The following is a 27191-nucleotide window of genomic DNA, read 5'->3' on the forward strand; positions in this document are numbered from 1 at the left end:
GCGACCAATCAGATATTTAAATGAAAAGCTCATTTGCTGACAGTGTGTGTGTGTGGTTATGAATTGGGACCTTGTGCAAGAATGTTTTCCTGAATTTAATCGGACACAACTAAACAATGTTGACTGTGCAACAGATGGTTAAGTCACAATGCTCTGCTTACCGGTCATCTGCCACAGTAGCCAGATAAAGCCCTTCTGGGGAGAAGCGGACGGATCGCAGAGAGCGGATTTGTGTGTCACGCATTCTGTAATCGAGGGATGGCTGGAGGCAGTCATGGCTAAAAGTGAAGGAAATACAAATAGAGTAAAAAGTATTCAGAAATACAATATGACTCTTAAGTAAGGCTCTTAATGCACAAGTTACTACTTGTGTAACGATATATCTGTAAGAGACATTAGTTAGTGATAGATTCCTTACCTTTGAATAGATTCCTTACCTTAGAATATTCCCCAGGCATCAGACTGGATCTGGAAAGTTTTGCTTAGCAGTACCCCTGCGTGTCGGTAGGTGGCGTTGTGCGGCTCTGCATCCATCAATGGCGTTGTGAGCGCCCAGATGACATCACGGAGACAACTTATGCACCACCCATGCGCACGGCCGTCAGTTCTGTACGCGACTTTCCACGCTGAAACGCAGAGCCATGCAAGATACCGACCATTGGTGCATAAAACTAGGTCCCTAAAAGGGGATGACCCTAACCCTAGTAATCAGTTTGCAGAATGGTGAGGATGGGTGGGGCGGTAAGGAATCTATCACTAACTAATGTCTCTAACAGATATATCGTTACATAACTAGTAACTTGGGCATCTGAAAGGGACACATTAGTGATAGATTCCTTACCTTAGAATAGATACCCCAGCAATACCAACCCCAGTGGCGGGTCTGTGAACAGGATTACACCAGAAAGTCACGGAGGACAGAACGGCCAAAGAAACAGTCTCTCCGGAACGGACTGTCAAGGCAATAGTGCTTGGTAAAGGTGTGCAGTGAGGCCCATGTAGCTGCCTGACAAATGTCCTGCAAGGGACCGCCGCCTCCCAAGGCAGTAGTGGCTGCAGTTGCCCTGGTCGAATGGGCACAGAGCCCCACAGGAGGTTCCTTCTTGGCAAAGGAGCAACATGCTTTGATGCAAAAAACGACCCACCGGGAGATGGTCTGCTTGTGCACAGCCTGTCCTTTTTCGGCGCCCATATAGCCAACAATGAGCTGATCCTCCACCCGCAACTGTTGTGTACACTGCAGATAGAAGGCGAGCCCGCATTAAGGGTCCAGACGGTGGAGCCTCTCCTCCTCCCTGCAAGGATATGGAGGCGGAAAGAAGGTGGGCAAAGTGATGGTCTGCCCGATATGGGAGGGCGTAAACCTTTGGCAAGAAAGGAGGGTCCCTAAAACCTCCTGGTCCGGATTAACTGAAAGGATAGGAGGCTTGGAAGAAAGAGTCTGGAGCTCACTCACTCTTCTGGAAGAGGTGATAGCCACCAGGAAAGCCATCTTCAAGGTGAGAAGACGAAAGGGACAGTTATGAAGGGGCTCAAAGGGAGCGCACATCAAATATGTCAAGACAAGATTCAAGTCCTACTGAGGCATTATGAAAGGCACGGGCGAAAATGTGTGTGTAATGCCTTTGAGAAAACGGTTAACAACCGGGGACTTAAAAAGTGAAGGCTGATCAGGAAGTCTGAGAAAGGCGGAGGTGGCAGAAAGATAGCCTGTGATAGTGCCCAGAGCAGAGCCCTGCTGAGCCAAAGACAGAAGGAACAGAAGAACCTCAGAAAGAGGGGCAGAAAGGGGATCCACAGCCTTTGCTGTGCATCCTGCCACAAACCTGTTCCACCTGCAGGCGTATACCGTTTTGGTGGAGGAGCACCTGGCTGCCAGAATTGCATCACAGACTGCGGAAGGAAGATCGAAACTAGTCAACTGTCGCCGCTCAATCTCCACGCATGGAGGTGGAGGCTGGACAGGTTCGGGTGGAGGACCGTTCCCTGCTGTGGAGACAGAAGATCCTCCGGAAGAGGCAGACGGATCGGGGGATCGATGCTCATACTGAGTAGCTCGGGATACCATACTCTCCAAGCCCAGTCGGGAGCCACAAGAATGACTTGGGCCCGGTCGCGCCTGACCTTCTTCAGCACTCTGGGCAGAAGTGGTATAGGCGGAAAGGCGTACAACGGACCGCAACTCCACTTGCGACAATAACTGCTTCAACAACCAACCAACGCACACCATGACCGAACAACCACCCCCCACCACCACCCTCCACGCCTGGACCCCGATCAGCACCGAAGACACCATCCGCACGATGAACTCCATCCACTCCGGATCACCGACCGACCCCTGCCCTCACCACATCTTCAACAAGGCCGACGCTGTCATCGCACCCCACCTGCGAGACATCATCAACACATCCTTCAACACCACCATCTTCCCTGAGAGCTGGAAACACGCCGAACTCAGCGCTCTACTCAAGAAACCAACAGCGGACCCCACCGACCTCAAGAATTACCGCCCCATCTCGCTCCTCCCGTTTCCAGCCAAAGTCATCGAGAAGACCGTCAACAAGCAGATGGCCGCCTTCCTCGAGACGAACGGATCCCTCGACCCCTCACAGTCCGGCTTCCGAGCCAATCACAGCACCGAGACCGCCCTCATCGCCGCCACCGATGACATCCGAGCCCTGATGGACAATGGAGAAACAGCGGCCCTCATCCTCCTAGACCTCTCCGCGGCATTCGACACGGTCTGCCACCGCACCCTAGTACGGCGCCTCATAACATCGGAATCCAGGACAAGGCGCTGGAATGGATCATCTCCTTCCTCGACGGAAGAACACAGAGGGTCCGCCTACCACCGTACAAGTCAGAGGCCTCCGAAGTCATCTGCGGCGTCCCCCAAGGATCATCTCTGAGCCCCACCCTCTTCAACGTCTACATGAGCCCCCTCGCGGCCATCGTACGCAAACACAACCTCAGCATAATCTCCTACGCCGACGACACCCAGCTGATCCTCTCCCTGACCAACGACCCCGCCGCCGCCAGAGCCAACCTGCACGAAGGGATGAAAGAGGTAGCCGAGTGGATGACGACCAGCCGCCTGAAACTGAACTCGGACAAGACGGAGGTCCTCATCCTGGGCTCCTCACCCTCCGCCTGGGACGACTCCTGGTGGCCTCCCGCCCTGGGCACCGCACCCAAACCGACAGACCATGCACGCAACCTGGGCTTCATCCTGGACTCCTCCCTCTCCATGACCAGGCAAGTCAACAACGTCTCCTCGGCGTGCTTCAACATCCTACGCATGCTGCGGAAGATCTTCTGGTGGATCCCCACCGAGACCAGGAAGACCGTCACCCAGGCCCTCGTCACCAGCCGACTGGACTACGGCAACGCCCTCTACGCCGGTACCAACGCCAAGCTCCAGAAGAGACTCCAGCGGATCCAGAACGCCTCAGCCAGACTCATCCTCGACATCCCACGAACCAGCCACATCTCCGGACATCTGAGAGACCTTCACTGGCTCCCCGTCAACAAGAGAATCACCTTCCGCCTCCTCACCCACGCACACAAAGCCCTACACGACCAAGGCCCGAGCTACCTCAACAGCCGAGTCAACTTCTACGCTCCCAAACGCCACCTCCGATCAGCCAACCACGCCCTCGCCGCCGTCCCCCGCATCCGAAGAGCGACTACAGGAGGAAGGTCCTTCTCCTACCTGGCCGCCAAGACCTGGAACTCCCTCCCGACCGACCTGCGCCTGACCCAAGACCACCTCTCCTTCAGGAAGAAGCTGAAGACCTGGCTGTTCGAGCAGTAGCGGCACACCCCCTCCCCCCCCCCCCCCCCCCCCCCAGCGCCTTGAGACCCTACGGGTATGTAGCGCGCTTTATAAGTGTCACTGATTGATTGATTGATTAAGCGTCTCAGAGCGAGTGCCACCATGGAAATTTCAACGCGCAGAACTGATGACATTGCACGTTCTCTTCGGTGGCGAATAGATCTAACCAGGGCTTTCCTCACTGTAGAAAGAGACCTTGCACCACGTCCGAGTTTAGACGCCATTCGTGATCCATCATGCACTGACGGCTGAGTTTGTTCGCCCTGGCATTCAGAGAACCTGCCAGTTGTTGAACCACCAAGGTAATGCCTTGATGTTCCAGCCATGTCCAGCGGAGCAGAGCCTCCTGACACAGGGTCCAGGATCCCACTCCGCCCTGTTTGTGGCAATACCACATGACGGTGGTGTTGTCCGTGAACACCTGCACCACACTTTCCCGGACAGAGGGAAGGAATGCCTTCAGTGCAAGTCTGATTGCCCGCAGCTCCAGAAGGTTGATATGGACCCAGGACTCGTCCGGAGACCAGAGGCCTCTGATCTCCGCCTCTCCCATGTAACCTCCCCATCCCAGGCGGGATGCATCCGTCACCACTGTGTGCTCCGGTTGGGGAAGGGTGAGGGATCTGTAACTGACCCAATCTCGATTTGTGAGTCACCACTGCAATTGGTGAGCAGTGCCCTTCGAGATCTGGAAATGATCGGACAGGTTGCCCTGATGCTGAGCCCACTGGAACGTCAGGTCCCACTGCAGAGCCCGCATACGCCATCTGGCATGTGTCACCTGCAGGAGGACATCAGTACCCAGAAGCCAGAGGGTCATCCTGAACGAAACCCAGGATAGAGGCTGAAAGATCGGAATCATAGCCTGAATATCCCAGACTCGTTGCTCGGGAGGATAAACTCGAAACAATGCCGAATCCAGAACCGCTCCGATGAAGTGGAGCTTCTGAGAGGGACACAGGTGCAACTTCGGCAAGTTGATGGAGAATCCCAGCAAGTGCTGGAGGTCGGCCGTAGTCTGGAAGAGGCAGACGACTGCTTGGGTTGAGCCCGCCTTCAGCAACCAGTCGTCGAGGTAGGGCATTGTTTCGGGTTTATTCATCCGAGGTAGGGGAAGACTGACACCCCGGATCTGCGCATGTGAGCTGCGACCACCGCCATCATGTTCATGAACACCCGAGGGGCGCTGGTAAGGCCGAAGGGGAGAACAGCAAACTGAAAATGCCCCAGGCCCACCATGAACCACAGGTAACGCCGGTGGACCGGCAGGACGAGGATGTGAAAATAAGCGTCCTGCAGGTTCAACGCCACCATCCAGTCTCCAGGGTCGATAGCAGTCAGAACCTGAGCCAGAGTTAGCACTTTGAACTTCTCCTTCCGGAGGAAGTTATTGACGTCCCGGAGGTCCAAGATGAGGCGCAGGCCCACCTTGTCCTTCTTGGGGGCCAGAATATAGTGGGAATAACAACCACTTCCTACTTCCTGACCGGCAACGCGCTCAATGACCCCCTTGGCCAGGAGGGCCAAGACTTCCTGATGAAGAAGTGTCAAATGATTCCCCGACATGCAGTGGTACCGAGGTGGCATGGCCAGAGGGGAGGACAGAAAGGGGAGTCTGTAACCTTGCCTGATTATCTGCAGCACCCACTTTTCTGATGTAATTCCGTGCCAGTGGTGGAGGTGGTGGCGGATCCTGCCACCCACCGGCGTGGGGTGCTCCCCGAAGCTCGGCTTAGAGGCGGAAGCAGCGGGGGTGGAAGTGGACTGACCCACGCGCGGATTACCAGAACCGCCCTGGGGCAGCCACGGCCGCGCTGAGGCTGGTCCTGCACATGCTTGCTGGAAGAGCGTGCCTGGGTGCCCCTGCCCTAACCACGAAAGGAAAGAAACCCAGGCGTGTCAGGGTTCTTTGTGGAAAGACCCAAAGACTTGGCCGTGGCCAGAGAGTCTTTTAAGCGCTCCAGGGTATTGTCAGCCTTATCGCCAAAGAGACGGGAGCCTTCAAAGGATATGTCCATGAGGAAGCTCTGGACATCGGGGAGAACCCAGTGAAAAGCAACCAGGTGTGGCACCGCAACCCCACAGTCGTGGAAATTGCCCTGCCCAACGAATCAGCGGTGTCCAAACCACACCTGATGGCAAACTTCGCTGCATCCTTGCCCTCCGCAATCGCTTGGGAAAGGAAAGCCTGGACCTCCTAAGAACACTGAGGCAAGACCTCAGCTACCGAATCCCACACGGCGTGGGAGTAACGGCCCAATAAGCAGGCGGTGTTAACTGACAGCAACCTCAAGCAGGCTAAGAAAACAACCTCTTGCCAAATTGGTCTAGCCTTTTAGAGTCCTCAACCAGCGGAGCAGCGGGAAAGACACTCTGACGTCGAGACCTGAATGACCAGGCTCTCAGGCGTGTGGTGAGTGGTCAAGAAGGCGGGATCACCAGGCGCTGGGCGATGACGCCTAGCGATGATTTTATCCACCGTGCCCCCGAGGCCAGTCGCAACCAAGTGTCCAAGAGGACTTCGGTGAGAGCCTCATTGAAAGGGAGCAGCAGCTCCGAAGACGTGGACGCCATCTGGAGCACCTCCGTAAGGAGGTTGGTCTTTAGGGCCACCGTAGGGAGGTCGGGATTGAGTGCCTCTGCAGCCCGAAGCACCCTCCTCCATAGTACGTGGAGGAGAGGCAAACCCCCGGTCAGAAGACACATCAAGCTCGCCTGCATCTTGAAGGTCGTCCACCCAATCCTGCTCGGAGTCACACTTGCGGGCAAGGGGGTCCTCAGAACCGTCCCAGTACTCGTCTGGCTCCAGAGTAAAGGGAGCCGGCTGCGGCGGCAGGGCCGGATCCAGAGAGGGGGCAAGCGGCGCCTGTCGGGGTCGAGCCGGAGTCGTATCCCAATTCGGGTCCCAGGCCGGAACGAAATGGTCTGAGAACCGGGATGGGGGTGGGATAAACGGCACCCAATGCGGTGCCTGTGGCAGAGCCAAGAGCTGCGCTAGGGCCGAAGCCAGTGACGATTCAGAAAAGGGGGTGGTGATGAACAGAGTGTCTGAATTAAGCAGACCACTCTTACCCAGTCCAAAGATCAGGGCTTGATCCATCACCGTTATTTATCTCACTGCACCATCCCAGCTCAGAACCTGGCTATATGCAAATCAGTCTGTCCCTGGCCCAGTGCATCATGGGAACAGGGCAGACTAAACTACCAAGCCAATTCTTCACCAGAAAGGAGACAAGCTACCGGGGACCGGTTTCTGGCATTTCAGCCGTCTTCGGCCCGGCTTGCTTGAATCCTGATGGTGCAGTGAGAAAGGGACTCATGTCTGAGTATACCCTGCCACACCTATAGTGGCCAAAAACGATTCAGAAAAGGGGGTGGTGATGAACAGAGTGTCTGAATTAAGCAGACCACTCTTACCCAGTCCAAAGATCAGGGCTTGATCCATCACCGTTATTTATCTCACTGCACCATCCCAGCTCAGAACCTGGCTATATACAGTGGCGCTGCACCTAGAGGCGCAGGATCCTGTGGCGCCGGTGGTGGAGCCGCCGGGCCAACAGGATCTGAAAACGGGACCGCGGGGCCCGAATGCGTGCCGGCGGGAGCCCAGGGCCTAAAGAGGCAGTCCATGGCAGCAAGAAACTCTTGCATCTGTTCGGGAGTCACCGACGGACCCGGGTATAGCAGGTAGGCTGCGGGACTCCCCGGCTCCAGAGGAACCTCAGGGGCGGAGCCTCTGTCCCCCTTGTCCGCCTCCGGGGAGTGTCATCGGAGAGCAAACACGCTTCTTCGACTTCTTTTTATGGAGTCGCTAACCGGAATCTGAAGGCGAAGACTTCGATTCTGAGGAGCGACGGCTCCGGTCCCGCGAGCGGTCCCGCGAACGGCCCGTAGACCCGGAGCGGTGGTGAGAGGAGTGCCGGACCTCGAAGCAACTTCCGGCACCGCTCCCGCAAGGCCTTCTGGGCCATGGCTCGACAGTCCCGGGAGTCATGGTAGATCTCCAGGCAGTAGAGGCACACATCGTGGGGGTCTGCCACCGACGTGTTATGGCGGCACAACCACAAGACTTAAAACCGGGCATCCCTACGTGCACCAGGAGACAAGAAAAGGAGATAAAAAGTCTCAATCCGGATCTGCGCTTTCGGCGAGGAAAAAGAAAGAAGTGACGTCCGCGTGCGTGGGTGGCGCCTAAGTAGTCTCCGTGGCGTCATCTCACGCGCTCACAACGCCAGTGACGGATGCGGAGCCGCACGACGCCACCTACCGACACACAGGGGTACTGCTAAGCAAAACTTTCCGGATCCAGTCTGACGCCTGGGGAATATTCTAAGGTAAGGAATCGATTCTAAGGTAAGAAATCTATCACTAGCGTGTCTCTTTCAGATGTTCATTTTCAATGGGTAATGGCTGAATGAATGAAATAAGATTTATATAGCGCGATGGCTACCCTGAGGCCTACCAGCACTGCGGATGAACACAGAGACAGGGAAGAAGAGGATTAGGTACAGTCATTGAAAAGACTGGTTTTTTGGAGCTTTCGAAATATCAGCAGTTAGTCACATGTAAATATGCACAGAACACAAGTTAGTATGCATGATCTGGAAAACATTAATGCCATTGTAAATGTATGTATGTATGTATGTATTGGCATTTATATAGCGCACTACTTACCCGTAGGGTCCCAAGGCGCTTCGACCGCTGCGAAACCCTTCCTGGCTTCCCTGAGAGATGGTCCCTTAATGGGTATCTCCAGGGTGAGACCAGGCATCCCCGGCGGTCTGGTGGGGCCGTTAGTGAAGATGAGGCAAGCTAATGCCCAGAGTTGCCGAGTGTGATCGCTGATCAGAGTGGGCACCGAGGCGAGAGAATTATCGAGTCCGCTGACCCTGGTCCAGAAACCTGCCACGCCGGGAATCGAACCCTGGTCCCAGGCCGTCCTCTGCTCTCGGGTCTGCCGCCTCTAACCAGTGAGCCACACCACACCATTGTATTAAATGTAAAAAAATGTCTAAGTTTGTATATTTTCTGTGATACCCTGATGCAGAGGCTAAGCAATGTGTGGAAATCAGCATTTAATGTCACAAAAGAAACCCACATTTTTTACGACTGAGGCAGGCAATATAGAATTACATTAAGTGTGAGATATGATGAAAGAAATTCATGGAAGTCATTTTTACTGCAGGCAATAAAAAAATATGTGTAAATGTAAGAGGATATAGGAGGTAAAGACCTGAAAGGAGCATGCATTGATGACAATTGTATGATGCATGTGATTTGGTTCAACGAGAATTGGATATGATGTTCGAATACAGCATTCATCCAAGCCGTTGACTCCAATCATTCATTGACATCTAACTGGTTTCTGTGATTAAAGCCTATGATGGGCAGTGGCAACTTCAAGGTAAGAGAAACTGTGAAGGTCTTCTTCACAGTAGCTGAGCTGCTGCTGGGATTATTGTTAAAGTTACCAGAAGATTAAATTGGTTTCATGTGCCCAAGTTAGGCCTGGTAGCAAACAGTGCCAATTTACATGCACACTAGTCTTTCCTAAAGCTGCCTTTCACATCGACTTTTGACATACATTTTCATTTGTGACATTTGGGTTATTTTCTAAGAAACACTGACCTTGCTGACACTAAAGAACTTCAAAAGAACACCATCACACTGCCTTTGCATTATGTGCAAGGCCCTCACATGTGTGATACAAATGTGTTTGTTATTACGTCCATATGGTGACGCAGCTATCTGTGGAATCCAAACAATAGGCAGCCCGATCACAATCACGGCCTGAGGCAAGGATGCCCTTTTCTATATATATCCTTTTGTTTCCAAATACAATCAGAGGAGATGCTTCTGCTGACTTAGAGGGGTCCCTACATGCCGAAGCTTTCGCCTAGCAGCTGACTAACAACTCTGTGAGGGGTGTCCAGTTTGTGACCAAGATGGGGTCCAACATTCTTACCTATCAGGTAAAGGGGTTGGATCATCGAGAAGGGGGTTCATGAGCAGATCACACATTCACACCCTAGACCTGTAGGTTAGGGTTTGCATCATAGGAGTACTCAACACTGCTATAATACTGCATATGCATGCATATATAAGCGGTCTCTTTAAGATGGCGGAACTCTTCGTTTTATGCACTGTTTTGACACTCATTATAACTGTTGGTTGCTTCTTTTTACTAACTCAATGGTTTTTGGTACAATTATTATAAAAGATCAAGACTCTTGAGCTCCATAACGTTGGCTTAGAGTCTGCCCAAAGAGTTGCTAAAGGGGAACTGGAGGTTGGCCTCAGGGCAAAGGCATAAGTCAGAAGGGACAGCGGCCATGCATATAGGGACTTCGTACAGCTTCATTTGCATTGGGGATGGATTCATTTCAGACTCACACAGAACTATTGTCTTGATGCCCTACTCCGACGTCGGTGCCCGGTACAGACACAACAAAAACGAGAGTGGGTCATAGTGCTGCGTGTTGGATGGGCTCTGGAATTAGAGCTTGACTCACTGTGGGTTCAGAAGGCACAACCGGAGCTGAAACCACCCATGGTAATCCAACTGGAGGCCTTAGCGGATCTGTGGGGCCTGAAGGCACATCAGAGAGAACTGGTAAGGAATCGAAGATGAGAAACATAGTATTTTTAAACACCTCATGTTGCTGTCAGAGACAGAAACTCTTGACATCCTCAGGCGAGGCTGTGACAAGGTCCGGTCGGATGTCTGTGCTTTTTCTTCAATTTAGACTCACCTTAAGACTGAGTCCAACAGTGACCTGCTGCAGAACCAGCCAAATTCAGAGTCCTTTACTTCAAAAGGAAGCAGCTTTTCGTAATTCATTACAGTGTTTAGCAATATAAAGGTTGACCTTGCAGTGCAAGAAAGCCTTTGGATTCATCAAGGCATACTCTCTACAAAACTTGGGCCCGACCCTAGAAATCAGAGGGACACCATTGTGTTTGTGACAATCCCTTCAAGGTGCAACGGGGGTTAAAACCTGGGGCTTTAGAAGGTGATACATTGGAAAAATTTGAAGAAAAGGACTCGTCGACTGATGAGGAAAAGAAGGAGCTAGTTCTAGATCCAAGTCCGAAAACAAGGAGCTGATGTCAGCGTGCAGAGGCAGAGCTTATTTGTGACTCCAGTGTAATTTCCAGGGCAGTACGGAGCCACAGCAGAGCTGCACGATACCCCTTACTGGGGTGCAGGAGCAATGCTGAGAAAAATCTCCAGAACCGGCCACGAGGCATGCGCAAGGTGAGAAATATGTGGTTCGAAGTATCCATCAGAAGTTGATAATCATGTCAGTGACAGTTTCCTTCTCACATTTAAATTCTACAGTAGATAAGCTCTGCAGTGCCTTGCAAACCTTGGCCACTTTTTATATATTAACACATATTTAAGATGCATGTCTACCCCGTAAAAAAACACTATTTAATGAAAACATTTTCCAATCAGGAATAGACTGAGGGTGATATCTTGAGGAGTTGTTAATTGAGCTAATTTTAGACAGGAAGGTCTGAAAGTTGAGATGGATGAGTAGCTAAGGAAATTATGTGGGGGAATTTACCAAAATGAGGGGTCAAGGTTAGGGGAATGATATGATAATGTGACCACTCTTAGAAAGGCCTTCTGGGACTTGCAAGTACAGGATCTGCTACTAAACACAAAATACTATATGAAGTAACATGGCCCTAAGACAAGGAGTAAATTGTCATTTTATTCCATACCGAAACTCGCGCAGCTTCTCTCCTGTGTAGGGGTCCCACATGATAACACATATATCATAAGAGGCAGTCACAAGCAGAGCCGCATCTGGCGAGAAGTCACATGATACTACACTTCCATGGTGGCCTTCAAGCTTCCTGATTAACGTGTATGATCGTAAACTCCACAACAGAACCTGGAGAGGGTGATGGAAATGGTTTAGAGAGGTGAGAAGCATTCAGTACTACAATTAAGTAATTTGTATATTACTTGTCATGTATTCGAAGCAACATAATTGCACAAAATGTCATACTTTGCAAAGGTTGTCAAAAATTAAACTTACACTACCAGATACAATGAAGGTTTTCTTTCATCCAAGACAGTTTAAGCTATTCGAAGTTGCTGACCCAGTATGTAAGGCAGGACTTTTTCTGAGATACATAAGATCTTGTAATGAACTAGTAATCCGAAAAATATTCCACTAACAGTAGACTTTTAATATTTTTATTCTATTTCAAGAGTTCACAGAGACCACCAGCGCTACCCTCTGCCACAGATATTGTTGCAGAGTATTCTAATAAACAGAAAACTCCTAGAAAGAAACAGAAAGAGCAATGCAACAAAAACGACATCACTGAGCTGGAACACACAGTACTACAGTGGAGCAGATTAGTGTTTTCGGCCAGGTTTTGAATTCGAAAGCATTTTGGGTTAGGCACCTCCAAACTGAGTTTATTCCAGATAGCATGCACAATTCATTATCATCAAAGTTGTATTTAAATCAGTCAAGATCATAAAAGCACAGATGCACTAAAAACCCAAAACCAATCTAGAAATATCCACATGTCCCGTAAATCACCAAAGTGCAAAACATTATACACTTGGGACCACATTTTACAGGGCAAAACATCAAAGAAGTGCCTCAGTTACAGTACAAAATCATATCATTTCTGCAAAAAAGGACTCAGTTTGAGGGGCTTAAATACCCAAGGATGTGTGCAAAGCAGCAATGAGGATTAAAGGCAATTTTCCATTTGACCAGTGCAAATGTTCTACCAAAATACAAGATCTAAATATTCTAGTGCAATATAGCAATAAGATATAAAGATTAAAACACAATTTTCTGTTTAGTCAATACAAGTATTAAAATAACGTGCAATATCTTCTGAAACTTCTGGAGCCCACATATTGAACCTGGACTGTAGATCTTTATAGGTCCGAAGGCTGTACAAAATCACAATGAACCATGAAAATAATCATTCGTCTCTACCACAGGCATATCCCTGAATCCGTAAATAACAATCATGGAGGTGAGAAAGATTTCAATATTGTAAATATATTTAAGACTCATTACTGAGTCTCAACCATATTCTCCCGCCTAACTAACCTGACAATTCCTCTTTGCTTGCTCGAATGCTCTTTGACTGCTAGATCTAGGCAGCCATAAGGTATCTCGCAATAGCGAATACCACCAACCTGGAGCCGTCAGTCCATAAAATCCTAAATGCCTCCAGGTGGCTCTTGGTGCCCGGACTCCTGCATAGGGGTTATAGCTATTTAGACCCGTGGAGACCATATGTCAAGAGAGTAAAATATGAAGCATAGTCTCCAGGGTTCCTCTGAACGCTGGATATACTTCACCCATGCAATATACTTCAGCCTACTTAGCAAAAAATGTTCTAGTATGGAGGGACCAATACCTAAATTGTAAAAACTGTTTCAGAGCTAGGTGCACGGGGTGGGGGGTGTCGGGGTTTGATCTCAATCGACCTTTCGCTAACAGGGAGAATTTAAAGTTAATAAATAAAGTTAATAAATTCATTACATAAAGTACCTCTACTATTGTGGATGGTTTCTTCAGATACATGCTCCTAATATGCCAACTTCATCTCAGTTTTAGTGATGGAGTTGGATTCCTCTGGCCTCGCCCACACCCTCTTCCACCCCAGCTTCACATGTGTGGTTCTAACATACAATAGCGATGGTGTTTTTTGGGCACTAGGAAGGTACATAAGTCTCCTAAAAGTACCCTGTAGGCTCCTCGAGCAGGTTATGTCCAAACTATGTGCAAATATAGCACCGGTCTAAGCTCAATTTCCTGGAGATTTTCCTAAAATCCAAATCGAGGTGCAATGGAGTCAAAGGTGAACTCATGGAAGGTAAAAAAGGGACTTAAAGAATGTATTTTCTGCAACTGAAAGAATATTGCACTTAATGTGGCCCTAAATTTCCGAGCCATAGAAAATGGCTCCTAAAACCTTCACATTGTAAAACTCAATTGTAGGATTCTTAGAATGTGATTTACTAAAAATCTTCAACAAACTTAAAGTATAATATTACAAGGAGCTGCGGGATTTTTGGACCTGCATAGATCAATCTATATTTGAAGGAAGCCTTGTCCCTAAATAATCAAAATTAAAAACTTTTTCTATGGTGTTATTGGAATACAGCTAACATTTATTATTTTTGCTTTTTTCCAGGTTAAATATTATGAATTACGTTTAGAGCCGTTCAGATTTTTTGTGGACATCTATATCAAAGTCTATAAAGAGGCCGAGCAACCAAAATGTACATAGTATACCCCACCTGCAGTATGATAGAGGTTGTCTGTTGCAGTAATAAAAGTAAATTGCTTTCATCTTCATTGCTATACTAAGGCTGTTGGGAATCCAAGAGTCATGTTGTTTCCAAGGGCTGAATTTGGGTAGCTACCACCATTTACTGCACCTTCTACACAAATGGCATACATCAGATGGTTTCTGGATTACTTATTCAGAACAACTGTCAATTTGGACAGAACCTCAACTAATGCTGAAAACCTCCTGGCGTCTAACCCTATCAAGTGTCCGCTTCTGTTGCCGCAGTTTAAATTACTTTAGCACTATCAGAATTACTAGGGCGAAAGCACCATTCACCCTTACCAACCGCATAGTTCACTCCAATGAAAAGGTTTAATTCCACAACAGTGCAATTAATTCCCCTGGCTATTAATATTTATAAATCACAGCACTTCCAATACTATGATTTGAGTTTTTTTATCATCACTTTGGCAAGAAAAGATACAGCAAGTTAATCGCACAGACATTATAAATTAAGGGCAGTTTGAAAAAACTGTGATAATCACCAAGGGGTGACTGTTCCTATGAGACAGGCGACAGCCCTATTATGCTTGTGCTGTACTGAAGTGTGGTCTCGTTTTTGCACATGTGGTTGGATCTAGATGAAGGTGGGGAAATATCTCCTTGTAGAAATAGTGCTATGGTACCTAAAGGTAGGTGGGTGTGCGTCTAAGCGCTTATTGGAACGTCTGCTTCGCGTTCCGGTTTCCAACCTGGTAATGAAAAATGAGACAGACAGGTAGAGACAAACATGTAGGAATAGCGTGAGTAATGTTTGAAAAAACTCAGAATTTATTAGTTCATTGATACTCAAACAGTTCTGGGACTATTACCTGCTGCTTTAACCCTTTCGATGCTGATGACGAGCTCAGCTCGTCATCACCCACGGGTGTCGTGTGCTGATGACGAGCTGAGCTCGTCATGGTGCCACTAAAATGGCATTTTCCAGCACAGGGGGGGAAAAAACGCCCAGCAGCCATGTGGTTAATGGGAGCCAGTGGAAACATTTTTCAGTAATTTACATCCTTTTTTTCTTTTCATAATGTGCAGTTTGCTTTACATATTTTTTAACTTCTATTCTGGGATTTACATGTGGACCATTTGTTTAGACTGAGTGGACTGCTCAACTGCACATGTTCATGCGTGTGCTAACATAACATTTGAAGATGTTTGCCGTGTCCTAAGCCCATCAACAATACTAGAAGTTTTAACCCTACAGGCATACCTCCGGGTCCAGCCAGCGCTATATAAAACTCAAGTAAATAAATAACCTTGCAACAGACATCCTGCTATACCGTTCACTGACAATGTTAAACTAAGCAATTAAATGATAATGCAGAAGACCTAAATTGTGGAAATACCTCCCAGGTCAGGCCAGCACTCTCCAAGTTCCGTGTGTAATCTCCTACGCCGACGACACCCAGCTGATCCTCTCCCTGACCAACGACCCCGCCGCCGCCAGAGCCAATCTGCACGAAGGGATGAAAGAGGTAGCCGAGTGGATGACGACCAGCCGCCTGAAACTGAACTCAGACAAGACGGAGGTCCTCATCCTGGGCTCCTCGCCCTCCGTCTGGGACGACTCCTGGTGGCCTCCCGCCCTGGGCACCGCACCCAAACCGACAGACCACGCACGCAACCTGGGCTTCATCCTGGACTCCTCCCTCTCCATGACCAGGCAAGTCAACACCGTCTCCTCGGCGTGCTTCAACATCCTACGCACGCTACGGAAGATCTTCAGGTGGATCCCCACTGAGACCAGGAAGACCGTCACCCAGGCCCTCGTCACCAGTCGACTGGACTACGGCAACGCCCTCTACGCCGGTACCACCGCCAAGCTCCAGAAGAGACTCCAGCGGATCCAGAACGCCTCAGCCAGACTCATCCTCGACATCCCACGAACCAGCCATATCTCCGGACATCTGAGAGACCTGCATTGGCTCCCCGTCAACAAAAGAATCACCTTCCGCCTCCTCACCCACGCACACAAAGCCCTACACGACCAAGGCCCGAGCTACCTCAACAACCGAATCAACTTCTACGCTCCCAAACGCCACCTCCGATCAGCCAACCACGCCCTCGCCGCCGTCCCCCGCATCCGAAGAGTGACAACAGGAGGAAGATCCTTCTCCTACCTGGCCGCCAAGACCTGGAACTCCCTCCCGACCGACCTGCGCCTGACCCAAGACCACCTCTCCTTCAGGAAGAAGTTGAAGACCTGGCTGTTCGAGCATTAACGGCACCCCCTCCCCCCAGCGCCTTGAGACCCTACGGGTAAGTAGTGCGCTCTATAAAGGTCTTTGATTGATTGATTGGTTTTTCAAATTCGAATTTTTAGGATGAGCCTTGCATTGCACTTGCACTGCTCTGGGAGGCATGCTGTAGCCAATGAATGTTAACAATACAAAAAATACCTCTGTAACCATAGATGAAACAATACTTTTTAGCCTCAGAAGTCCTTTTTATTAACTCAGAGCTTCATTAATTCATATTAATTTCTCATATTTTGAATTAAAACATACACCTTTAAACTAGTTTTGATATTCACTAAAGACAGTTTGGACAAAACAATATTTACACGACACACAAACAATTGATCCGTTTAGAAACGTGATCCATACATGAAAAGATCCATACACTACTACACATGTAATACTGTGTTAGGCATGATACACAAACAAATCAAAATAGGCTCTTCTTTCCTACAAACTTCTATATCGTACTGGAACCTATTGTACTTAGGTCCTCAATACTGCTTATTCTCAAGATCCTGAAGAGGTCAGAGTACTGTTCTAGAACTCTATCTCTGTGCTTATTTAATCAAGCCCAGACTTTACGTTGTTCTATATGTCTTTATGGTTACTCTTGGCCTCAAGGTGAAAATGCCAACACGTTTCGACCTTCCTAGTAATACCAAACGATGATTTAATTGAAGGTCTTCATCAGGGCAGAACACAATTCATGTAGGACACTACAAGTTTGAGTGATGATGTCTTGGTATGCCCATGATGGTGTGGGTGAAGTGAAGTCACACTCCATTGTCAAATGGATGTAATTCCTAAGTTTTTGATCACCTCAGTGATCGTAATATCTTCAAGCTGACGGCAGTTTCTTTCTTTTCGCAGTCGAGTGTGAAATCCAAGGCTCTGGGCTTCTCCGAGCTCGAATCAGTGAATGGGCATTCAGCACGCCCATCGCTTTTGATTGGTTCCTTAATGTTCTTTAAAAAAAATCCTTTGTTTTAATTGATTTATAGCTTACATTTGTCCCTCCTTTTGCTGGGTTGGTCATAGCCCTAGAGACTGCTCATGAAACATGCATTAGTTTACGATGAGCCATATAGCTTAGTGTCACACACTACTTGTTTTGTTAATTTCCTGTTGGGCAGCGCGCCCTCCCTGCAGCCTTGCCATGAAGTGCGTCCGTGCTTCACACAACTGAACAAAGGAGGACACATTGTGACACACTCCCTGCACTGGTTCTTCCTCCTGCTGCCAGCTAATACATTGAAGGTGGAGAGAAGGTTTATATCACAGCTTGTAGCGGATGTTCTTTTCTGTGTGCAAAGCTCCCCTATATACTTAATCTTGTACAGGGAACTCGGTACGTCGCAGATGCTAGGACAGGGCAAGCCTCTTTCATCGCTACCCACAGGACTCGGATTGACTATTTCTATCCCAGGAACCAGGCGTTGCATGAGGCTAGTTGCAGCTTAAACTGAATATGGGTTGTGCCTTTTGTGAAAAACAGACTATGCCAAGTAAGGCCACATTGTTGCTGGTAAGATTAGGAGGGTCACGTTGAGGTCACTGTCCTAGATGACTTTTGTTTAGCATAATCTCACACTGCTTTAGAGACAAGCCTGTCCACAGAAGAACACAAACCATTGCCACCTTGAGAGCTGTGATGGTATAACACTGTGATGCCTGTGTTTATAAAGCGCCCGTTCAAAATGGCGACAACTTCGGTCATATAGCCCAACCCCATGGCAGCCTACCATATGCAACGCCATATCACAAAACCCAAGTCCTTCATCAAATCGCCCTATGCAGGTTTTTCTTCCTGCCCTGCCTAAATACAGCAGGAGAACACAGCGCTCCCCTAATGCCCCACCAAACTGATAAGGGCCACTCTGCAATCTCCCCGCCTCCCACTGCTGCCCTTAGATGGAGATGAACCAGAATGTGTGCATTGCTGGCACGGGAGGAACATGCAAACAACCGAATGCCCCCCCAATCAAGTATGGGAGCCCAACCAGCCTATACACATGCAATCAAACAAAACACAACAAGTGTGGCACTACCAGATATGCAGGTTCAGACTACCAGTTATACAAAACAAACATTTGAAATATGTACTTCTTAATGCAGTTCTATAATATGCTTAGGTTTCCTTGTTTAATTTACATCGTTGGAAAGTTTTCCTGAATCTATAATGGGACAAACAGGATTACAAATACAAGACTATAAGTAAAGCCACAAGACTATGAACTACTCTTGTTTAGAATCGGAAACATTTATGAAAACATGTATTATAAGAACAAATGAGTAGTTTCTGTCCTGTAACTCCAGTTCTGTAGTAGCGGTATCTCTGTTATAGTCATAATCTAGTGAATAGTCCCGCCCATGTGCGTGGACCCCGGAGCAATCAAAAATAATCTCTTAAGGTGTCGAAAAATGCAGAACTGCACAGACACTTAAGAGAGAATTAAAGACAGATAATGCAGCCTATATCCACAGGCTACACGGTCCAGTACTTCAGCTAGAAATTCCACCAAAAATCCACAAACAGCAAAGCCTATCCAGATTTCCCTTGCTTTAACAGCAAATACCCTCTGGAATGATAGAGAGGAAGACAAGGACAGACAAGCCCCATAGGCTGCCATTATGTGGTTCAGAACAGGATACTGTGCCTTTAATAGAACTTTCCAGAACGTCACAGTATCCCAGAATGCACTGCAGGTCCCTTTTACTTTCAGTTCTTTTTGAAGGAGACACACGCCAGACCTGTAGCATTCCTTACATGAATATCTCTCTCTCTTTCCACCGGGGAGGAGGGCGGGCGCTTATGACTATAACAGAGATACCCCTACTACAGAACTGGAGTTACAGGACAGAAACTACTTTTTCTGTAGTAGGGGATCTCTGTGTATAGTCATAATCTAGTGAATAGAATGGCAAGCCCATCCCCACACCAAAGCGGCGGTGGAGAAAAGAGAAACAATACCACTACTGTGCGAACAGATTTCGCAGCGAAGCCTGCCCAACCTGAGCGTCTGCCCTGGCATCAGTGTCCAGGCAGTAATGCTTAGCAAAGGTATGGACCGACTTCAAAGTGGCTGCCTTCTAGATTTCTGCAAATGGAACATTACGGAGCAAAGCAGTCATGGCAGCTTTGCCCCTGGTGGAATGAGCCTTAGGTTTACCCCCTAAGGTCTTATTAGCTTTTTGGTAACACAATTGTATACAGGACACAATCCACCTAGAGATGGACTGCTTAGAGGTAGCAAGACCCGTCCTGACTGATCCATAATTGATAAACAATTGGTCTGACGTACGAATATCCTTGGTTTTATCCAGATAAAATTTCAACACCCTCCTAACATCCAGGGAATGCAGGGACCTTTCCGCTGGAGAGGAAGGATTCTGAAAAAACGTAGGTAAAGTTATGGTCCGCTTAACATGAAAATCAGATATAACGTTTGGATGAAATGTAGGGTGAGTATGCATAACAACCTTAGCAGCATGAAATACAGTATAAGGTTCTTGGCAACACAACGCCTGAATTTCACTCACCCTTCGGGCCGATGTAATGGCCACAAGGAACGCAGCCTTCCAGGACAGGTGCTGCAACGAAGCCTTATGAATAGGTTCAAAAGGCTCCTTCATCAATCTGGACAGCACCACATTCAATTCCCATGAAGGCGAAGGAAGCCGGACAGGAGGGTACACTTTCTTCAAGCCTTCCAAAAAAATCCTTGATCACAGGGATCTGAAAGAAGGAAGTCTGTGAAGGGCATTTCCTGTAGGCAGTCAGCGCAGCAAGATGAACCTTAATAGAATGGACATTAAGGCCAGACTGCGCCAAATGTAGCAGATACGGAGGAATTACATCTTCCTTACACGTCGTCGGGTCATAGTTCTTGGACTTGCACCAGATGCAAAACCTCTTCCACTTGTAAGCATAGGAAGTCCGAGTGGAAGGTCGCTTAGCCTCCTTCAGTATGTCCATGCAATCTTCAGGTAGATTCAAATGGCCATATTGCACTATCTCAGGAGCCATGCCGCCAAACTCAAAGACGCGAGGTTGGGGTGCAACATCTGCCCCCGAACTTCGAGAGAAGGTCCGGCCTGCACGGCAGCCGTATGTGAGGAAGGAGAGACCGGTGAAGCAGGTCCGTGAACCACCACTGCCTGGGCCATTTCGGGGAAATCAGGATCATCCACGCTCTGGACCGGGACAGCTTGATGAGCACCGTCGGAATCAGGGGAATGGGTGGAAAAGCGTACAGAAAGCTGTTCGACCAGTTGATCCAGAACGCATTCCCCAGCGTCCCCGGCTGGTAGTACCTGGAGGCGAAGTCTCGGCATTTGCTGTTTTCGACGGTGGCGAACAGATCTACGTCTGAAGTCCCCCACCTTGCAAAGACTTCTCCTAGCACGTCGTTGTTAATGACCCATTCGTGGTTTTCCTGAATCATTCTGCTCAGTGCGTCTGCCTGAACATTCTGTACACCTGGCAGATGGGTAGCTGTTATAGTCAGTCCTCTGGCTAGAAGCCAGTGCCAGATCGCCTGCGCCTCCTGCGACAGGGTGCGCGATCTCGAGCCCCCCTGCCTGTTGAGGTAATACATCGTGGTCGTATTGTCCGTTTGCACAAGCAGAGAGTTGGTCTGGAAGGACGGAAGAAAAGCCTTCAGTGCCAAGTGAACAGCTCTGAGTTCCAGGAAATTGATACTGTACGTGGACTCCGTCCGGGACCACGTCCCTTGAATCTGTAAGTCTCCGGAGTGCGCCCCCCAGTCGTGGAGAGACGCATCTGTCACGATAGTCTGCGTGGGAATGTCCTTGTGGAAGGGAACCCCTCTCAGGAGATTCTCCGCCGAACACCACCACTTCAGAGACTGAAGAGCATGCAGAGAGAGTCGTATCCTGTCGTCCCAAGATCCTTTCCTCTGATCCCACTGAACCTCCAAGCACTCCTGCAATGGTCTCATGTGCAGCCGTGCGTGTGGCGTGAGGAAGATACAAGAGGCCATCGATCCCAGTAGAGAAGACACCGTCCTCACTGTTGTAGATGGAGTGGTCATAAAAGCCTGAGCCTTCAGAAGGAGTGATAATCGTCGCTCCTTCGAAGGAGACACGCTTGCTGACAGCGTATTGATGGAGGCTCCCAAGAACTGTATGCACTGGACCGGAGTCGGGACAGACTTGGACATGTTGATGTGCAACCCCAGCTTGTTCAAGAGAACGCACGTCTTCTGGAAGTCTGCTTGAGCTTCCGAGAAGGAGGAGGCCTTGATCAACCAATCGTCCAGGTACGGATAGACAAACACCTTGTTCTTCCTGAGGTGTGCAGCTACCACTGCCATGTACTTCGAGAATGTTCTGGGAGCAGACTTCAGTCCGAATGGCAGTACTGTGTGCTGATAATGATTGGCACCGACTTGGAATCGCAGGAACTTCCTGTGTTTGTGTGCAATGGGCAAATAGAAGTATGCATCCTATAGGTCTATAGCACACAGCTGTAGCAGCTGAGGATAAATCGGATGCAACGACAGCATGCGAAACTTCTCCCTACGAATCCACTTGTTTGCTTGCCGCAAATCCAGAACGGGCCTGATCTCGTTCTTGTCCTTCTTGCGGACCAGGAAGAACCAAGAGTACAGACCTCTTCCTCTTTAGGACAGAGGTACATCTTCTATCGCCCTTTTCCGTAACAGGATATCGGCCTCCGCCTGGAGCTCGAGCAGTTGAAACTGCGAGCTGACCGGTGGAATCGATGGAGGCGGGCTGATGAACCGAAGACTGTATCCATTGCAAACAATATTCAGCACCCACTTGTCCAGAGTAATTTTTCTCCACTCTGCCCGAAAAAAACTGAACGCTTCCCCCCCCACCGGAGCAGGTAACGGATGTAAGGGAAGTAACCGCTCATGGTCGAGACCCGGTTGCGCCCTTGTTCGCTGTAGAGGATTGCTGACCTGCTCTACCCTTCTGGCGCTTCTGGAAGGGCCTCCGGAACTGCTGCTGTTGATGCTGCTGCTGTCTCGAAGTCTGCCCTCGCCCCCTACCCTGTGCCCCGAACCGTCTCTGGAACGGGCGGTAGGCCTTATTTTCTTTGGGGTTCTCCAAGCCCACAGCCGTCAGAGTCTCGGCCTCCGCCTTCATGCAGGCCATCTCATCGTCCGCATGCTTGCCGAACAGGGTTTCCCCCGAGAAGGGCAGCTTTGCCACACGCTGCTGGGCCTCCGGCTTGAGTGATGTGAGCCTGAGCCAAGCATGGCGCCGCCGGTTGATTCCATGACAGTATCCATGGGCCGCCAACAGAGAGACATCAGCGGCCGCGCTGATGACCTGGTTCGAAACCAGCATCCCCTACTTCTGGTTCTCCAGGAAATCCACACTCCTATCTCGTGGCAGGAGTTCCGTGAACTGCTGGAGGGACTCCCACAGGGCACGATCATACCGCCCCAGCAAAGCCGCATCGCTAGAGGCCTTCATGGCCGTAGATGCCATCCCACAGGCCTTCCTGCCAGCTGAGTCGATCCAATGGCTCTCCTTATCAGGAGGCACGGTAGAAGACGGAGAGGTAGAGTGTTCCTGGCTGCCGTCACTATAACGGAGTCCTGAATCGTGTCTATTCGCAGAAAAGCCGTGTCGGAGTCCGGGGCCCTGTACTTCTTCAGAAGCCGGGATGGAGCAGCTTTAGTCACTGCAGGTGTGAGGAACAGCTCATTCGCGGGCTCCACCAATCCTGGTACGAGCGGTAGCAAAGGGCGAGACAAGTGCTTCTTATGGAGCATCTCAAAAATCACGGACCTCGCAGGTGTTGGAGCAGTCAGCGTGATTCCCAATTTCGCTGCACCCCTCAGGAGAACATCCTGGAACGTGCAGATGTCGTCCACAGGAGACACTCTCGTCCCCGTGGATTCCGACAAATCTGAGAGTAGGTCCTGGTCCTGGAAGAGTCCGAGCGGGACCGTGAGGCGCGCCTCCCATGGCGCCGTCTTGACCTAGTGGAGGATCTGCGACAACTGCGCAAACTCCCCCTCCGTCCGGAGCGGGATTGCGACCTCCAAGGCTTTGGTCGTCCCGCCGGTTCCACCGGTGCGGGCGACTGTGGCTTGGCCGGGGCCCTCGGCCGAGGGGTCCCCTTAGGAGGAATAGGATACCTGGGCACGACACAGACCTCGGAGGAGGAGTAGGAGGCTTGCCAGCCGGCAGCTGAGGCTGAGGCCGAGGTGGAAGTGGAGGCGGGGTGGGAGCCCGCGGAGGAAGTCCTTTCGGTAATGGAGGAGGAGGAGGCGGCGTAACTGGCTTCGGCCTCGGAGGGGTATACACAACGGAGTACACCGAGCCCGGTGACCCGCCCTCCTTATCAGGCTGGGATGTCGGAGAGCCTCCCCTAGGCACTGGACGCCTGCCAGACTGACTCCTGGCGCCAGAACTCCTTCCGTGCCTTTCCTGCGTCGAAGAACGGCAACCCGACGGCGAGCGCCGGCCCCTCGGCACTGAGCCGTCTCCTTGACGGCGAGCGCCGATCCCTCGACGTCGAATGCCTTCGCCTCGATGGCGACCTCCTTTGCCTCGATGGCGACCTCCTTTGCCTCGACGGCGATCTCCTGCGCCTCGACGGCGATCTCCTGCGCCTCGACGGCGATCTCCTGCGCCTCGACGGCGATCTCCTGCGCCTCGACGGCGATCTCCTGCGCCTCGACGGCTATCTCGTGCGCCTCGACGGCGATCTCCTGCTCCTCGACGGCGATCTCCTGCGCCTCGACGGCGGTCCCGCCCCCCCCCCGACCTTCTCCTCTTCGCCAGCGGCGGTATCGCCTCGACAGCGAGCGCCGACGCGTGGCCACCTCTAGACGTAGGGTACTCGACGACGACGAAATAGTCACTGGCGATCTCAACGGCGGTCTGATCAGTTCCCTCGACGCCGAACGTTGACGTCGCTTCGACCCAGAGCCCTGGGGAGATGGGGAACAGACTGTAGTCATCCCCCTCGACGCCGTAGTCGTTGCTAGCGACTCAGACGGAGAAGGGGGATGTGTGCTGGTATTCCTGCCCCTGGGGAGCCCCCCAGAGGCCTCAGCATGGGCAGATGAAGCCCCTCCAGACCCACCTTGTGCCTTCAGTCTTGTGCCTTCGAGGCGCTGTAGCCTGATCTTTCTCCTATCCCTCAGGGTCCTGCTAGAGAAACCCTGGCAGATGGCACACTCCTCTGGGGCATGAAAGGAAGGAAGGAAGGAAGATACACACCTCGTGTGGGTCAGACTTGGCCTTCTTCCTGGAGCACTTAGGGCATTTGTCCAATAATGCAGGCATAATGTCCATCAAAGAGTGCACCAAAAGACAAACAGGAAGAAAACCCACCAAAGTACTTCAGAAAAGCACTCAAATAACCTTGAAAAAGTGAAAAAAATCACCAATAAACCCTTGAAAAGGGAGAGCTCAATGCTCCAGGGTCCTGCTTGCAGGAACCGGAAAAAAGAACTGAAAGTAAAAGCGACCTGCAGTGCATTCTGGGATACTGTGAAGTTCTGGAAAGTTCTCTTAAAGGCACAGTATCCTGGTCTGAGCCACATAATGGCAGCCTATGGGGCTTGTCTGTCCTAGTCTTCCTCTCTATCATTCCAGAGGGTTTTTGCCGTTAAAGCAAGGGAAATCTGGACAGGCTTTGCTGTTTGTGGATTTTTGGTGGAATTTCTAGCGGAAGTACTGGACAGTGTAGCCTGTGGATATAGGCTGCATTATCTGTCTTTAATTCTCTCTTAAGTGTCTGTGCAGTTCTGCATTTTTCCGACACCTTAAGAGATTATTTTTGATTGCTCCGGGGTCCAGGCACATGGGCGGGACTATTCACTAGATTATGACTATACACAGAGATCCCCTACTACAGAAGCGTGATATGTAAAACTTTTTTATACAGCTACGACCTAAAACGAAGGGAAGTCTCTTACCGAGCTCTCTCCTGCTGCAGAGCAAAGCATGCTGCTGTCCGGGGAGACTGAACAGCAGTACACCCACTGGAGGTGCCCGGTTAACACCTGGATCTGTTTACCTGTGGAAGACAAAAAACACCTTCATCTTACCCGAGTGGCAACTTCATCCGACACTCGATTCATTCAATTCCCGACGCGGCAGGATCGTGAACCAGGGTCAGCGGACTCGATAATTCTCGCCTCAGTGCCTACTCTAACCAGGGATTACATTCGGCAACTCTGGGCATTAGCTTGCCTCATCTCCACAACGGCCCCCCACAAACACCGGGGATGCCTGGTTTCACCTTGGAGATACCCAGGAGGGAACAACTCACAGGGAATGCAGGACGGGTTTCCCAGCGGTCTATAGCGCCAGGACGCCTCCGGGTAGCAGTGCGCTTTACAAGACACACACATTTACACATTTACATTTACATCTCTATTCCCATTCCTTCACTCAACTGCAGCACTTCTCCAACCTTTCGTGACATCATTACTATGGAGGAAGAACAATCGGATCAATTAATGCGTGATATTACATTGGAAGAAATCAGAATGGCTATTAACTCTTTGGCCTCTGGTAAAGCCACTGGAGAAGATTCAATCCCTTTAGAATTGTTTAAAACTTGTATGGAAGAATTGATCCCGCTATTAGCTAAGGTCATTCAAGCTATTGGTAAGGGGGATCAAGCACCAAAGTCTTGGAATTCTACCCAATTTTTTTTTTTTTTTAAAGAAGGGTAAACCAGCCTATGAAAGAGGGTCATATAGACCTATATCGCTTCTAAACAACGATGCTAAAATATTTGCAAAGATACTAGCAACTAGGCTGGCACTGTTGATGTCACAATTAGTATCACCCCAGCAACATGGGTTTATCCCTAAGAGAGATACTATAGCACACATTAATATGGCCATTATGGCTTTTGATGTTGCACGGATCGAGCCAACCCCACTCGGTATGATTTAATTAGATGCAGAAAAAGCATTTGACCGAGTGGGGTGGGGCTTTCTCTGGGCCACATTATCTGCCTTTGGTATAAAAGGTCAATTTCTGAAGTGGATTCAATCATTATACGACGAGCCGATCGGCAAAGTTTGTTATATGGGCAAATGTTCTCCTACTTTCTCGATCAAACGTGGGACAAGACAGGGGTGTCCCCTGTCACCGTTGTTATTTCCCCTTATAATGGAACCCTTTTTGATTGCGCTGCAGAGTCAAGATCAGATTTCTCCATTTATAAAAAGCGTAGACTCTCTTAAAATTACTGTCTACGCTGACGATGTCGCGGTCTACTCCACTAATGTGTTTGAAGCACTAAAGGGCATAATAACAGAGGCAAGGGAATTCGGTTTGGTCTCGGGATACAGGCTTAACACTGGCAAGACCCAAATTGTTAGAATTATAAGTCACCAAGACCAGTGACAGGTGTTTGCGATGTAGCTACCTACTTGGGGGTTAAAATCTCCTCGAATATCAACTCTATACTTGCTCTAAATTATGAGTCGCTACTAAAAGAAACTGCTACTTTATTTAAGAAATGGCACAAGCTACCCTTAAATATTATTGGCCGAATAAATCTGGTCAAAATGAAGATACTGCCAAAATATTTATATCTTTTTCGATCTATCTCCTTACGGATCAATAACTCTTATTTCAATAGATTAGACGGTATTATCAGCAGTTTTATTTGGGGGTATAAGAAAGCTCGACGAGCTGTTTCATTGCTTAACCTCCCATTTAATCAAGGAGGATTGTCTTTACCTGACATAAGATTTTATTATTGGTCTGTCTTTTTGACTCGATTTCGAAGTCTGATCATT

The 27191-nt window shown here is 49.5% G+C and overlaps 1 protein-coding gene across 1 annotated transcript in view; it reads right to left on the reverse strand.

Moving 5' to 3' along the window:
- WSB2 (WD repeat and SOCS box containing 2) overlaps nt 1-27191 on the reverse strand; it is a 258576-nt gene that overhangs the window by 89305 nt on the left and 142080 nt on the right. Inside the window, exons 6-8 of the mRNA XM_086943273.1 lie at nt 25347-25447; nt 11567-11739; nt 162-278 (exon numbers count right to left, since the gene is read on the reverse strand). Of these exons, the coding sequence (XP_086799399.1) occupies nt 162-278; nt 11567-11739; nt 25347-25447 (391 nt within the window). The remainder of the gene's footprint in view (nt 1-161; nt 279-11566; nt 11740-25346; nt 25448-27191) is intronic.

This window comes from Lissotriton vulgaris, chromosome 11, assembly GCF_964263255.1.
Source record: "Lissotriton vulgaris chromosome 11, aLisVul1.2, whole genome shotgun sequence".
Taxonomy (NCBI): Eukaryota; Metazoa; Chordata; class Amphibia; order Caudata; family Salamandridae; genus Lissotriton; species Lissotriton vulgaris.